This window comes from Labrus bergylta, chromosome 8 (assembly GCF_963930695.1).
Source record: "Labrus bergylta chromosome 8, fLabBer1.1, whole genome shotgun sequence".
Lineage (NCBI taxonomy): Eukaryota > Metazoa > Chordata > Actinopteri > Labriformes > Labridae > Labrus > Labrus bergylta.
In genome coordinates this window covers 27,684,183-27,699,553 of record NC_089202.1, presented here as the reverse complement: position 1 = coordinate 27,699,553, position 15,371 = coordinate 27,684,183, and the positions used below count along the sequence as shown (strand labels likewise).

The following is a 15,371-nucleotide window of genomic DNA, read 5'->3' as shown; positions in this document are numbered from 1 at the left end:
CAGTTAATTTCATCCTATAAGTTTGCAGGATATTGACATCAACTGCAATCTGTGACTCTACATCGCCCCTGGAGGAACATGGTCGATCAGTGTGTTTACATGCAGTTTGAAAAAGTCAATTTATTGTGTAAGTCTGACTAAAACCGGACTTTGAAAATGCACGCAAACATGATGGTGCGACTGAAATCGTACAAATTTCTCACAGTCAGCATAAAAGTGGAGTGTTGCAGAGGTCACAAGTTGCCTGCCTTTAGATATCACCAAGAGCATGAAGGATAGCGTGCATCATATGTGAACCGAAAGTAAAGCATAAAGTATGAACAAAATGTTGTTGTTGAATATTTCTTGTGCCAGTTGAATCTGAAAATGGTTCAATTTGTAGGAGCTTAAATTTGGTGCTGTTTTTTAGGGCCCACCATTAAACAGCCATATTAGGAGAGAAACTACCAACAAACTGATTCAAATTATTAAGAAAAAAACACCTTGAATCTGTGGCGATGATATTTAATCGCTATACTAAAACACTATCATTAAGTCGAGACTAACTACGAACTAAATAATAACACCAGACTAAGACAGCAGTCTCCTCTTAGGAAGCTTATTTTTGGACTTTGAATGCCTTTCTTTAGTTAGATCAGTGGATAGAGTCAGAAATCAGATAGAGAGAGAGAGAGAGAGAGAGAGAGAGAGAGAGCAAGTAGGAAAGAAGTCACAGGTCGTATTCGAAACCGGGCCACCAACTTGGAGGGCTGTAGCTTCTAACCACTAAGCTACCGGCACCCCAGAAGCCGCTATTTTCTAATATCAGCAGTGAAGTTTTAAAACGTGGTTCCAAGACCAGGTGCATTTATTAAACAATCAGAATAACCTGCAGAGTTAAGCCTCATTAAAGGAAGAATATGCGATTTTTCACACTTAAATGTAATAGAAATCAAGTATCTCCTCTGAAAATAACTCTGTGAGTCATGACTGTCTACAATGGGTGTAACACCCGAGTCCCACTGTCTGTGATGTTTTCAGAGTTTTCAGAGTCCTATCTTCAGTTTGTTTACATCGCCCGGACAGCCGGCTGACTCCTCCCCTCGTGTATAAAAGTTGTTTAATTGAGGGACTAGAGAAAAGAAGAATAACATACTGTACTCACTGCTTAACTGTGTTTCTAGATCACGCTCATTTCAGGTAAATTTACATGCAGTGTGAAGATACGAGCATAATAAAGATCGCTAGCATTAGCATGCTAACACAACAATGCAGCGCGAGTTGTTTTGGTTTCTTGCTGGTGCTCAAGGGCGACATCTGCTGGATCGAAAAGTCGCACATTCTTCCTCTTATGCCTCTATTACACGTGAAAATAGATACATCATTTTATATGATATTACAGTCACTACCCAAGCACTGCCTCGCATTCTTCACGTTGTGATGGACATTATAGAATGCATCCACTAGAGGGCGCAGTCTCCCACAGACCTTCACTTCTTTTTTTTGCCTGGGCGTGGTAACATCATATATGTGTGTGGTTCCTAACCAGCTCGCACTACCTTTCCTCATTATTTCAGTCATTTTCCAAAGTCTTCTTCTTCGGTGTGTTTTTCTGGTCTGGTTTAAAATGTTGGCTACACTTGCTCAACGCTGCCCCCAAGATTTCCGCTGGTATTGCAACGTTTGGTTTGTACCCGTAAGCTTCCAGAAAACGATCAGGAACACGGACAAAATGAACACAGAGTACGGGCAGAAGGCTGCATCCATGTGCATATTGGATGTGGAGTATAAATGAGCCTGAAGTCTTCTCTTTTTCGTCCAATCATAGGTTGCTTTTATTTGTTTGTGTAAATCACTGTTCACTTATCTGAGAAAATTTTATGCCTAAATTATGATTATGATCATATTATTAGTTATAGTATGTCATTATCTGTGCATTAGAGTGGCGCTAATTCTTATATCAGTAGTATTTCTCTAAGACCTAGCCTTTTAGAGAAGTTCAGCTCATGCTGCATCTCATAAAGCCTCTTTGTCTAAAATATCTGTGTTTATGTGTCTCTTGGGTATAAAGCATGCTTCCTTTACTGTATAAAAGCAGCAGTAGACAGGGGAGTGTTGAATGCCTGTTGTAAAGTTGCCCAAACTCTGAATGCAGATAATGAGGGAAGGGAAGGGTGAACAGCACCACATAATATAAAAGCTTGGATGTTTTCATTGTTGCAACGATGCAAAGAGCTTCTTTTCAGAGTTTGAAATACCTGCATCATTTTCATCAATGCTGGTAGCCAGGTCATGGAACACTGAACAGCAGATGTTGATTTTTTTTTTTTACCCTAATCTGCAAAAATAAAAAGATTACTGTGTTCCTTCTTTTCTTTTTTTTCATCCCATCTAATTCTGCGTTCTGCCTTCTTTAATAAAAGTCCATAATATAGAGAAGCAAACCGATTCATCACCAGAATCAGTGAGCTCAGTTCAAGCCAACGTTAGACCTGCACTGTTTTAATGAGCTCAAAATGAATTCCTGAAAAAATGTCAGCACACTGACTCGGTTCTGTGCTGCATCTCCACCATTAGAAAGGTTTTTATTTTTTTTATTGTGTTCATTCTTGGAAAAAGATGCCACTGTCTGACTCTCTCTTCCTTTCTTCTCTCTGCAGCTTTCAAGAAAGAGGACAGCGGCTTTGATGAGGTAGGAACGAAAAAAAAAAAGTGAATTTTCCGGGAACTCGTGGCATCACTGGCCCAGTTTTCCTGCAGCTTCATGGCTGTACCACACTGTTCTATGTTGGCTGTATTCCTCTCTAAAAAAATTATTCAACAAGGTCTCGCTGGCCAGATGTTGTCGGGACTGCATTGCAGTTGATTTTTTTTTTTTGGGGGGGGATGGGGTGAGGGTGTGATTCCTGCTGTAACTCTGTGCATATGGTGTGTAATATATTCATGTGTGGAGCGTGGTGGTTTTCCCTCTCATCTGAGAGACATCCCTCAGGGTCACTCACTGGCCTACCAAATGAGACACTACGCAACCAATTGCACCAACCAGATCCAGTCCCTGACTCCTGTGTAGCCAGGGCTGCAGACCTGTTCACAACTAGTGTGAAATCCCAATTCTTCATTGTTATGATTCTCTGTCTTATTGGACATGCTCTGTTAAAAATATGTGGTCAGAGCACAGCTCAGTTGACAGTTTTTACTCTTTGCACACGGTCAGCTTCCGTCCAAAGACAGCAGGAAATGACATGAAAAATGAAATGATAGTTTGGATTTGAGTAGATAAAGTGTTCTGGTGTTGTGATACCTCCTGTTTCTCTCCTACACTACAAAGTGCAGGAATGTGCCTACAATTACTAAAACGCATCCCCACTCTCCTGCCTCTGTCTCAGTGTGAAATTTAAATTAAAAAGATGAATGCTTGTGTGTAAAGGTGCCAGGTGGACAGCATATTAAAAGCAAATTAGCATTTAAAAACCACTGCATGAATGCGTTTCCAATGGGATACAATCTCTCTCCAGGAAGAGGATCCACTGTATGCTGATGAGACGTATGACAGGATACATCATCATCTTTATCAGTAACTTTATATCGCTTTGTTTTGCAAGTCTAATGGGACATTGCTAGCTTGACTCTGGAGCCCTGCACGTTCAAAACATGCCGATGGAGTGATATCTACATTGTCATATTAGAAAGCATGCTGGTCTACAGAACAAGCTGCCATATTGTGGTAGTAACACGTCACCAATGCAAGAACGTAACTGGAGGTAACTGAAAGCTGCTGTGATTCCTTTGTCTCCAATGTTTGTTTCGTCAATGGTAAGTGGACTTGAGCTTGTTTAGACTTCTGACACTGCAGGTCACACCTGCCCATTCATACCCATTCAAACACTGATGGCAGAGGCGGCTATGTGGAGTGTCCATCAGTATGAACTCATCCATTCATACACATTTATACGCCGCTGAAGCAGCCGGAGCATCTTGGGGTTAGGTGTCTTGCCCAAGCACACATTGGACATGTAGCTGCAGCTGAATTGGAGATTGAACCCCCAACCTTCTAGTTGAGAGACGACCGACTTTACCACTGAACCACAGACGCTAAAGTGGCTTTTTTAATTGTTCCCAGTTAAACCTCTAAAAGACAAAAGGCAACATTTCCATGAATGTGTGTGTGTACAGTACACAAATGTAGAATCAGCATGGGGATTATCAGCATGGGAAGTGTTTATGTTTCCTTTTTTAGTCCGAGCTGTAATGACCATCTATGCATCAGCAGGCTTTAGTATTTGCATGAAAAACAGTCTGTATAGACACAAAAATCAAGGCAGAACACAATCCGTGCCAATGGCATACGGGCTCTCATCGGCAGTAATGTCAATGTTCCATTCGTCTCGATAAACAGATAATCTGCATAAAAGTGCAGCTAATGATCCATTATATATCGAACATTTCAAATTGAGCAACACATCTGCTTGACACTGTATCTGTAAAGACAATCGGTGCTTAGATTTCCTGACAAACTGAAACACATCAGAAATGATTGACCTGCCCAGCCAACACCGATGCAAAAAATCAAACCCTATCAACATTAAATAGTCCAGCTCACACACTTAACGTATCATAATCCTCTGCTGAATACATCCTGTAGATAAAATGTATTGCTCCATGACTTTTTTCCCCCCTGCCCTCAGTGCCCCGTATAGCATATTGATTCCTCTCGCATACATTTTCTCTTCTTTTTTGCTGTTGTAGGTGGAGGGGTTGATGATGCAGTCGATAGGTCTAAAGAAACTGGGATGTTATGTTTGTATTGACAGGAGGGGAAATCCTGCTCGGTTGCTCTTTTGAGTTGAAGTAACAGTGTTCGTTCAGCAGTGGTCAACCTGCACGTACTGCAGCAGGCTGCGATTTAAAGAATCAACATTTTCTCTTTTCATTCTTCTTTGCATTGTCTGCAGGAGGCAGGGCGGTACTTAATAAATAAGTGATAAGACAACAGAATCCTTTGTGTTGAGGTGGACGACGTGTTGCTGGACATGCTTTGTTCAAGAGAGATCTAAGGGCAAGAACAGCAGAAACATAATACATGTTGTTTAAAAAATCATTTCAAAGTCATTTCTCCATCCTTTTAATGGTGATGTCAAATAGAGCCCGACCGATTAATTGGCCAACCGATAATATCGGCCGATATACTATCGGTATCAGCTAATTTTATTGCAGATATCAGCAATATAACTAGATCTATTCAGCAGTCAAACAGCATTCCAGTCAAGTTTAGGTTGTATTACACTAGCAGTTCTCTTTCATCAGCAGAAAAAGAGCAAAGGTGGCATAGCTAAGCTCAGCCGTCATCACATCTTTTTACACTCTTTTTGATCCCGCAACAGAGTAATATTGGTGTCCCAGTCTGTAAATTCACATTGTGTTTCAGCATTGCATAAGCATGGTGCAGCAGCAGATCCACATACACACACACACAGCGCTGCGCTCCCACGCTGGCTCAGCTGAAACCGTCTCGACTCTGTAACGCCTCCTGTTACTGCCTCTGAAGACGGTACCGAAGTGGGATCACTTCGTCCCCCCCATTATGACATTCAGATTGAGGTCAACGTAAATATCAGGGCTTGAAACGACAACCTGAATAGGGCTTTAGTTATACACCTGCAAACCGTTAATCTTTTTAGTTGTGTTTTTCTACCAGAGTAAGTGTGAGCACACAAAAACATCTATGTGGATGCTGAAAAAAGTTAAAGATGGCAGGGATATAAACCAGAAGCCATCTTTTTTTTTTCATAAAGATAACAAAGAAATGCAAAGTCTAGTTTTAAGACGGAATAAAAAAGGAAGGCAGGTACCTGTGAATAAACCCATGAAAAGTTTGGAAAACAAATGACGAAGAAGAAATGTTTATTTGAAGACCACAATGTGGCTGAAATGAGTGGCTGTCATTTCATGAGTAATCCTCAAGAAACCTGACAGATGCACTTCTGTTTTGCATTTTTCTGTTTTTGTCATTAGTATTACAAATATTTCATTTCAGTCATAATGTCCAACATTGTTTTAGTTTCTTTTTTCCCCCCAATAATTTTCTATTTTTTGCCAACACAAGGGGAAACCATTAGCGTTCATTCTGCAGCCTCAGCTGTGTTGTGGTGTTTGAAGGGGCATTGAGGAATGCTCCACTGTAAGATTTTCCCACTGGGCCTTTTTTGTTTTTGGGAGAAGACTTTATTTTTTGAGGGTAATGATACATGAGTGTTCCGATAACACAGACAGCACACATATCTGGCAACAGGACTGCTTGTCATTTTCCTGGGATTATTTGGATAAGAAGATATAGCCCATGTTTTGTTTTGAAACGGACCATATCTAGAAGTTGGTGCCATGAGAATCAGTGTGGGCCATTTGCTATAAATGGGCCTTGCTGCTGAGGAAGAATGTAAAGAATTTAAGAAGGAAAAAATAGTCCTTCCTGTACAACAACATGAAGATTGATTAGTGGCAGCTACAGTATGTGAATGTTTGGGAGTTTGGCTTCAAACACTAGAGTTGCATCCATTGTACACGAGCAGGCATTATGTACCTTATGTAGACAGCATTGAGAGCTTCTTTGCCACTTGTTTGTTTTGACTGATATAACATTTGTCAATGTGAGAATATGTATATTTAAAGTATAGACATTTGAATGGTTGGTCAGAGGAACGCCTAAAGATTCAACCTCAGCTAAGATTTGCTTCTTGTTCCCTGTCAATCTGAAGTTGGACATCTTCACATGACATAGTTTGCAGCAGGGTTAGAAACGAGCACCCACCACCTGCCAAATGCGTGTGTTTTTGTGCAGAGTGATTAGAGACAGAATACAACTTAAATTGAATCCCAGTTGTCTGCTTGTTCCAGTCCAACTTTTAGAGCAGAGCTAGGTGGTCCTACACGCTCACTGACCACAGCGCTCCGCCTCCTTGTGTCAGAGCAGGTGTCGGTGTTTACAGTGATAGGCTTTGTTTTGAAACTGGCTTGACTCTGTCACTTGAGCCCAGCGCAGCATGAATTCGTATATCCATTACAACGGGTCTATTTGCTGAAGATGTGTTTAAAACAAAGCCTCGCTGCCTTACGTCCAAGATGATTAAAAGAAGCGTGATTTGGCGGTGACTCGTGGTCAATTGAGCGACTATAAATACAGCGTTATTGGAAATAAGCTCTGCTAAAACGCTGTTAATTCAATGATAAACACATTCCATTTCCAACAAATCCTCACCGTAAAAGTTCCCGGTTTATATTTTGCTGAAGTGCTTTTATTGTGAAACAGCCACATCGAGAAACAGGGTTGTTTTCAGCTTTCGCAATTTAACAAATAGCGCAGACATGAAGACATAGCTGCCATGGAAACTCTTACCAGCCTCAAAATAATAAACCAAAATATCAAAAATAAAAGTAAAAAGAATTTAAAAGCATGTCTGTATTTTCTGTAGTATAGTTGAATTATTTGCCTTTACACAATTAGCCTATAACTTGAATAATATAAACCTTGATTATTATGACATAAAATATGCTGTTGGTTAACAGGAAGTGGATAATTTCCACACAGCCACAAGAGGAAACTTGAGAGAATAAAATCTGGACAATAAATGCCTTCAGTGTTTATGAATTATTTTCCAGGAGAAAGTGCCATTTTCCCCCGAAACCTCTGACCAAGGAAGGAAAATTAAGAATCCGATGCAAGCTTGTTAAATGAAAGTTTAGCAAAAACATTCTCTCTCTTTCTGTCCGTCTGCCTATCTGTCTCTCATGGAAACAGGTACTGAAACCAGACTGGCTTCTTCGAATCTGTGTTTAAAGTGCTGAACTCAGCAGAAAGAGTCCATGGTAGGCTTTGATGACTGATTTGATTCTCTTTGCATATTTGCATTCTGAGTGGGATTTTATTGCCGTGAAGCAATTTGTCACAGAATTTATCCATAAAGTGTACCTAAAGCTGACTGCCAGGCTTTGTTTTAGGTTTTTTTTGATTAGTGGACAGAAGTGCTGATTGCCACAGTGGTAATGATTCTCACATGAGCCTCCTTTGAATCTTTGTTCTCTTTGTCTCCGTCTTTGTTTTGTCTTTTGTCACGCCCAAACGTCATTATCTTTTCGCAGTCCAACTGGAGCTGAAATAATTTCTTGTGTTTGGTATGAGGATCAAAAATTAATGCAGCAAATGTGTGCTTAATTACTGGAAGCCCTGGAGAATCCATTCAAGCAAAACACTGGCACTGGTTTGCAGTGAAGGTAAATTATTGTGAATTTTGCATCATGTTTCTTCTGCGTCATGATTCTTGCTGCTCTCATCTGTTTCTGATCGTATGAGCCTGGAATTGTAATGTTACAGTACAGCATGCATAGAGAGATTAAGTTAGATCCAATTGAATTCAACCGTGTCCATTTTGTGTGTTTTGCCACCATGAATTAGCATTGCCAAGACAGACAAACAGAACTCAACGCTCCATTAATTAAACAGTATCACATGCCTTATGTATTACTGAGACATCATATAAAGTCTTGTCATCCCAGAAAAACTCACACCCCTTCAGATAATATCATCTACTCTGCCCTGTCCGCTGAATGGTCTGCTTATTTTCTGTCACAAATAACATTTTTGATGTTGGTTCAACACATGACCAAAGCTTCAATAATGCAGCTAACACATGTGAAAGACTTGCTCGTCATAAACCAAAGGGTTGATTCATCAAGAAAGAAGTAGAGATTGTCAGTGTCTGTTCTAAAGAATACATTCAATTGGCCTGCTCTCTGGAAGCTGACCAGCAGGCAGAACGCTGCAGGGCTGCCAGGGGAGGGCTGCTCTCCGGTGCTGAGAGAAGAGAGCCTATGAAAGAGGTTCAAACAGCTTATGTAGATGCTTGAATCACCTAGTGAAACTCTTCGTTTCATATTGGGGAACCATCATGTGATTTCCCGATCAGGCCGTTTAGCGCCCTCTGCAGACCAATCCTGGGATTACTCCAAAATACCTCATGATCTGAAACTTTACCCACGTTTTGTTTGGGCATCCAGCATTGTAACACTGAACGTTAGTTTTAAAAAGGGGAACAGAGTTGGTGTTAGCCTGGGACTAATATTCTATCCTCTATCAGGTAGGCCTAGCTGCTTCTAGACAAACAAGTATTTATTGAAGTATTTTTCGCACAGTAAATTTCTATCTGATATTAGTTGTTAAAAATATCCGAAAAGTTCCTCCTCCTTCTTGTTAGTGTAAATATGTGTGTATATATTATAATAATTTTTCAAATGATTTGGGTGTGCTCAACAGATTTCCCTGCCATTTTGACTCAGTGTGTCACCACTTCATGACTCATCACAGTGGCACTTACCACATGAATGTTGGAAATTAATTGTGGACAGCCGGACGAAAGATAAAGATGAAAGTAGGATCATTTTCGACAGCAATGAAACGAAGCGTGATGAGAGGTGAACCTGACACTGAATGGTAGAGAATAAAATACATGAATCTTGCACTTGACCTTGTCAGGGGCATTTTAAATTCTTAAGATATCCTGGTCTGTTAAATGTATGATTGGTTGGCAATATTTCTGTCAAAGCAGAATCAGCAGTGATATTCTTATCTCATCGCTAGTGAGTTACCCTGTGATTCCTGTCCAATCTACCAAGTTAAAAGTTCAGCGATTTTTGGGATTGGCATGAAGACGGTTAGTGATAAAAATGACACCTTTACAAAATTCAGCTTTGTACAAGTCATCTGTATCAAACTACCAGGCTGCTTGTTTTAAATCTAAATTCACTCATTTACAGAAATGCCTAATGGGAGTACTAGTGGTTGTCATTTTTTTGGCTTTTCAAAAAATAGATATCGTCCAATAAGTATCTTTTTGTTGATCTAATGACTAAGCCCTATAGTTCAGCTTTACCTGCCAGCTAACTCACATACATGTACCAATCGGATTTTAACATTCATGGGACAATTTGGGTGTGAGAACTTTGATGAGTCTCTCTTTAAAGGTCCTGTGGTTGGGGTTGGTTATACTTGTATGGATGTAGAAGCAAACAGATGATTGAATTATCTCTAACCTCCCCCTCTTGTCCTGAGCTTATCTGGAGATTGCAGCTGAAGGATGATCAGAGTAGACAAAATGGCTGACAGGCTTGTTGATGTGTATCCCTTCTGAAACTGCCTCGTAGGTCGACTGACAATTTTGATCCCAATTAGCAAACATCTCATCCAGACCGCTAAGCCCCGATGAGTTTCGAAACGCTGTCAATGTCTGCTCTGTCTTGGTTCATCGGCTGTGCTGTCTGTTTACTGTCGAGGGGGATGCTTATGTGGATTTTTTTTCCCGTCTTGTATATTGTCAGTGATGTGCTTTTGGTTTACACCATCACTGCTCCTCTAAGAACAAGGTCAGAAACATGTCGGCCTGTTGACTGAAGCAGCTCCCAATGGAGAATTAGCATGCATAGAGGGCAAAACAGCAAAGGTGGACTCTCTCTCAATTGATTTTTTCTGGTTGAAGTTCAATTACCAATGCTTATTCTGACAGCTTTGAAATTCCAATCAATGTGGCTCTGGTTGATAACGTTCCCTGAAATGACAAAGAGAGGCTTTTGATTCAAGCACTCTCTGGTTAGCGCTGTGACAAAAAACTGTTGGCTTTTAAGTCCTCACATGGTTGTTGATGTAAACCTTGACATGAACTCTATAAAGTGTTGGGCCAGAGGACATGAGAGGTGACCGGGCAGGAGGACGAAAAACATTAGAACCTATCAACCTGTACATCAACAGAGATAAAATACCCCTGATGAAAGAGGGAGATGGGTCGAGGTGGATTTGGGGCGATTACACCAGCAACAGCCCATGGTGGTGTTGGTTATACCGTCTAACACTTGTGTTGGTGGTGTTTTTCACTCCATACATTATCAGACCATCAGTTTTTTGTCACTTTGCCACATCCTTCAGAAAAGACTTAAGAGTCAAAGGTTATACAGAATCATGATAAGACTTTAGATGCAGTAACAGCATCATGATAAGAAATCCAAGGCGAGGGATTAAGAATGACCTTCAGACTTAAGGTCGTTCTTAGGTTTGTATTGGCTTGTCAGTATTGTTTCTTTCAGAAACCTTTTTTCTCGGCATCATGCACTGATTAAAGCTGAAAAAAGTGGTTTTCTTTGTCATTTTTGTGCAAGCTTTCTTTATCCAGTCATCTGGAGGGGCAGTGAAGGCCGTTTTGATATGGTTAACAATAAAATTATTGCACAATAGGGGTAGGAACCTCAGTGCAACTAACAATACCATATCATACCAAACAATATTATAATAATATTATGTTTCTTATCAGGCTCAAACCAATCACAGCCCATACTCATAACTAGGCAGTCCATTATAAAGGACTTCCTTCTCACTGATCCCTGTAAAAACAAGTGCTGCTCACACTGTGCTGCTGCTGGAAAAGCTGTGCCTCGTTCACCCCAACCTCCTCCATATCTAGCATCAAGCTTTTGGGGTTTTAGAATTGCCTTCCCTGGGAAGCTGTGGCGTGCTGCTCAGCTAACCCAGGGAGCATCTTTACAGCAAAGCCATCAGAACTAAGTTTAATTGTATTTCCATTTTGCAATAAATGGTTAAATCTATGCTGAGACTGTTCCTGACTTAATGCCGTATCACAACATCTGAGTAACTGAATATATATAAAAGTCCCTCAAAAGTCAAAAGTGAAAAATGTATGTATTTATTTACTGCTATTTGGTGTCAGTTTTACCTCTTATCATGCCTCATCCCTGAACTTTTCGCTGCTGAAATCATCCCGCTGTCATCTTCTTCTTGGGCAAATGAACTACCCTTCACGCTACGCTCCTTTGTGTCATGAGCACGACGGTGAGAAAAATGGCAGGGAAATCTTTTTAGAGCAGCGTATTTAAAAAAAAAATCCATATTTGGCCCCAGAGATACAATATTTGTATCACACACTCAGAACAACAATATTCTACAATTCTACAATTCACTTAGCAGACGATTTTATCCAAAGCGACGTACATCAGAGAGTGAGCACAACACAAACAAGGATCTAGAAAAAAAGGGAACAATGTCAGTAAGAGCAAACGATCAGCTTTGAGTCTGATTGGACACACAGGTGCTGACAGGAAGTGACCAGAGGCAAAGCACAACATTGAGGGCAGTTCTTGAGAGCTCTAATCAGTATAGAAACCATCTTATAAGTCGTCGTTATCAAACAAAAACCATCGTCATTACCATCATCATCATCATCAATAATATGGAGACCATCATCATTAAGTTAGTAGGTATTCATGAAAGAGCTGGGTCTTTAGGTTAAAGGTGCAGAGGGACTCTGCAGATCGAATGGAGTTTACAATATACAATATATTGCAGTATCGATATCCCATCCCATCCCTAAGATTGTCTGGAAATGATATAAAAATAACTGATGGCTAAATCTAAACTTGGACTGTGTAAACTTATTTTGTATCCAATGAATGGAATGTGTTTGGATGCTTCGACTTGCTGGTTACTGCTAATGCCACTCAGTAATTGTTACAGTTTCTCTCTTTGTGCTTTTAAGGAACACATAATTGTGCACAATGAAACAGCAACCTAAACTGCACTAATTACACACCATGAAAACAGACCCATTACAGTAAGAAGGAAAAGCGTTTGAGTCCATGGTTTCAGTGAAAGCGAAAAGATACAGGCTGTTCTCTAAATGGCTCAAAGCAAAGGGGTCAGGCTCACTTTTTGAAAGTATAGTTGGATGTGATTACTTTGTGGGGGGGCGACTCATTACTGCAGTGTTCCTCCTCCATCATCACCGGCAAAAGAAATATCACACTTTGTATCTTCTGAGGGACAGGCAGCCTCTGCACAGTCTGTGACTGTGGGCACAATACATACCAAAAAAAGGCTTTTGTCTAACAATCATTGTCACTGTCATATCTCAGACACAACATTTCCAGCCTGTGTGCACGACGTCGGCATGCTAACTAGCACAGGACTTAAAGAAGATACGGCACATACATTATATGCTGTAAGGAACGAGCCTCAGATGAAAGCCCTTGATGTCTTATTCGTTGGATATTGTTCAATTGCTTCTTTTTTTCCCTCCTGGGTAGTGTGATTGTGCGAGGTCACACTCTGACGAGCATATTGAGTACTGCTCTCTGAATTGTCTGGCAGTAATCACAGCCGGGAATTCACACATTCCCTCACACCGTGCTTCTGGTATAAGCCTCTTTACACGCTATCAGTCACTTTTATTTTAAAAACGACGGTTGTAGTAGAAAAGACATTCTTAAGTGTTGAGTCGGATTGAGATTGGTGCTGTCTTGGTCAGAAGAGTGTTGAGAGAAGGACATTTTTATGTTGTGTTTAATTTTGAAGCGTGTTACACTTAACGAGGGATTTTTCCAGCTCGCCTCTGTTGTTGGTTTACTACTGCTTAGGATGCGTGCTTGATCCCGAGCCAGCATCTATAGCGCTCAGATGGTGCCTGGCTCGGATCCATCAGACCTATGGAGAGACAATCAGCGTTAGATTGATCGTATAGCAGCATTATTGTTCAGCAGAATTTATCATCCTGCAGGCCTGGGGGAGCTCTGTGCTGTCAGCAATCACCCCCTGACTCCTTCACTTGTTCAGAGGTAGTGATCACCTGAATATAGCTCCGTGCTGAGTGTGTGAGGAGTTTGAGTCAGGATGTGTAGGATATGTGATCACGCATCACATTCACACCTCTGAAATGAATTCCAAGTATTTCTGTGCATGTCTTGTGGGAGGCAGCAGCAGTGAACGTGCACAAACATACATGTTCTTATTATAACACGCTGTTATGTTGTTGTTGCACTAAACTGTGCAGGGGCTCCCACGGGTTCTGGTATCTGAAGCAGGCAGGCGAGCGTCACTGTGTGGGTTGCATGCTCTGTTTATGTGCCCGTCCATATGTTACTATGTGTTAGCAGGGTTAGTCTCAAATGCGCTGTGGTGTTTTTGTTATACATCTGCAGACTGCAGCTTTATTTTCAGAATTTTCAATGTGGCCATTTTGATTCCTGTTTCTCCAGGATCGTTTTTGTGCTTTTATTTAGTAGTACTCCTTTAGCAGTGCAACCACATGTGTGCTTTTACAACTACAGTGGCCCTAGAACACAGCCTATTATAGAAAGCCTGACAACAGAAACTGTGTAATAAATGTATGTGGTTTTCTTTGGTGTGTGCTACATGTAGAATTGTTGTTTGTTGTTTTTATGCAGTATCGCATCATATTTCCAGGATGTTTATCTAATCTGCCTCTTATGTTGTGGAAATGTGTGTTTTCCACATTGCATTTGATGGAGAAACATGTACAAATTCAAGTCATGGTCAGAACATAATGTGAGTTAGGGACAAAATAGGAGTTTTGTGCATTGCTGGATGGTTTAAAACGGGAATAAAAGTAGCACATACAGACAGGGGGGTTTTGAAACAATGAGAGAGGACTTCTTAGATGACTCAGCGATGGTTAAAGGCATCCCCAATCATCTTAACCCTGGTCCAACATCAAAACTGCAAAAAAACCTTAGTGGTTTGAAGTGGCAGCAAATGTGATTTTAAAAGCAACTCAACATCAAAAACAATGTGAACCTTTACTTAATATGGCAACAGCTGCTTGACATTGACTGATGGGGTTTCCATGCTGTTACATTCTCAGATACATTCAGGTATTCTAGGTTTTTGCTTGCTTGATTTTTGTTATTTTTTGGACGATTTTCGCCTTTTGATTGACCGAAAGAGATGACAGGAAACAAGAGAGAGATGAGGAAAATACATTTATTGAATTTCCCTGGCAAGATCTGAAACAGGGGCAGATCCAGGGGTGGCCTGGGCCCCCTTTCAAATCTGACTGGCCACCCCTGTGGCCTCCCCAAAAACCTCAACTATTATTGTGCCTAAGCAGAGGCGGGACTTATATTAAAAGCAACGCTTTGGGAGGTCCCACAACCAAATGCTAGTAGCTTTCATTGCATTATAATTTTGACTTTAGGAAAACTTCTAAAATTGGCATAAATCAATGCAATCAATATTTTTGTCTGCTGCTAATCTGAACCACAATACCAATTTTGATTATCTTAAATATTATTATGTTAAAATACGGGATGAATCCAATTCTTCACCACATACCTCTGCTCGTATGTATCAATTCTTTAATGCAAGGGATATGAGACTTTAAAGTCAAAAGAGAATAAGAAAACTCTGATGTGAATCAGTGACCCAATAGCTGATACTTAATCTAGTTTATAAGAGCAGTATTGATTCAATATGTTGAAGAAAAATGTGCACATGGTTCAGAGAAGGACCACACTGTGAAACCAGATTAAACAAATCCCACAACAGG

The 15,371-nt window shown here is 40.5% G+C and overlaps 1 protein-coding gene across 1 annotated transcript in view; it reads left to right on the top strand.

The window, feature by feature from the left end:
• The window catches only part of cdk14 (cyclin dependent kinase 14), a 197,594-nt gene that overhangs the window by 10,635 nt on the left and 171,588 nt on the right, over positions 1-15,371 (top strand). The window contains exon 2 of the mRNA XM_020637009.3: positions 2,640-2,671. Within this exon, the coding sequence (XP_020492665.1) occupies positions 2,640-2,671 (32 nt within the window). The remainder of the gene's footprint in view (positions 1-2,639; positions 2,672-15,371) is intronic.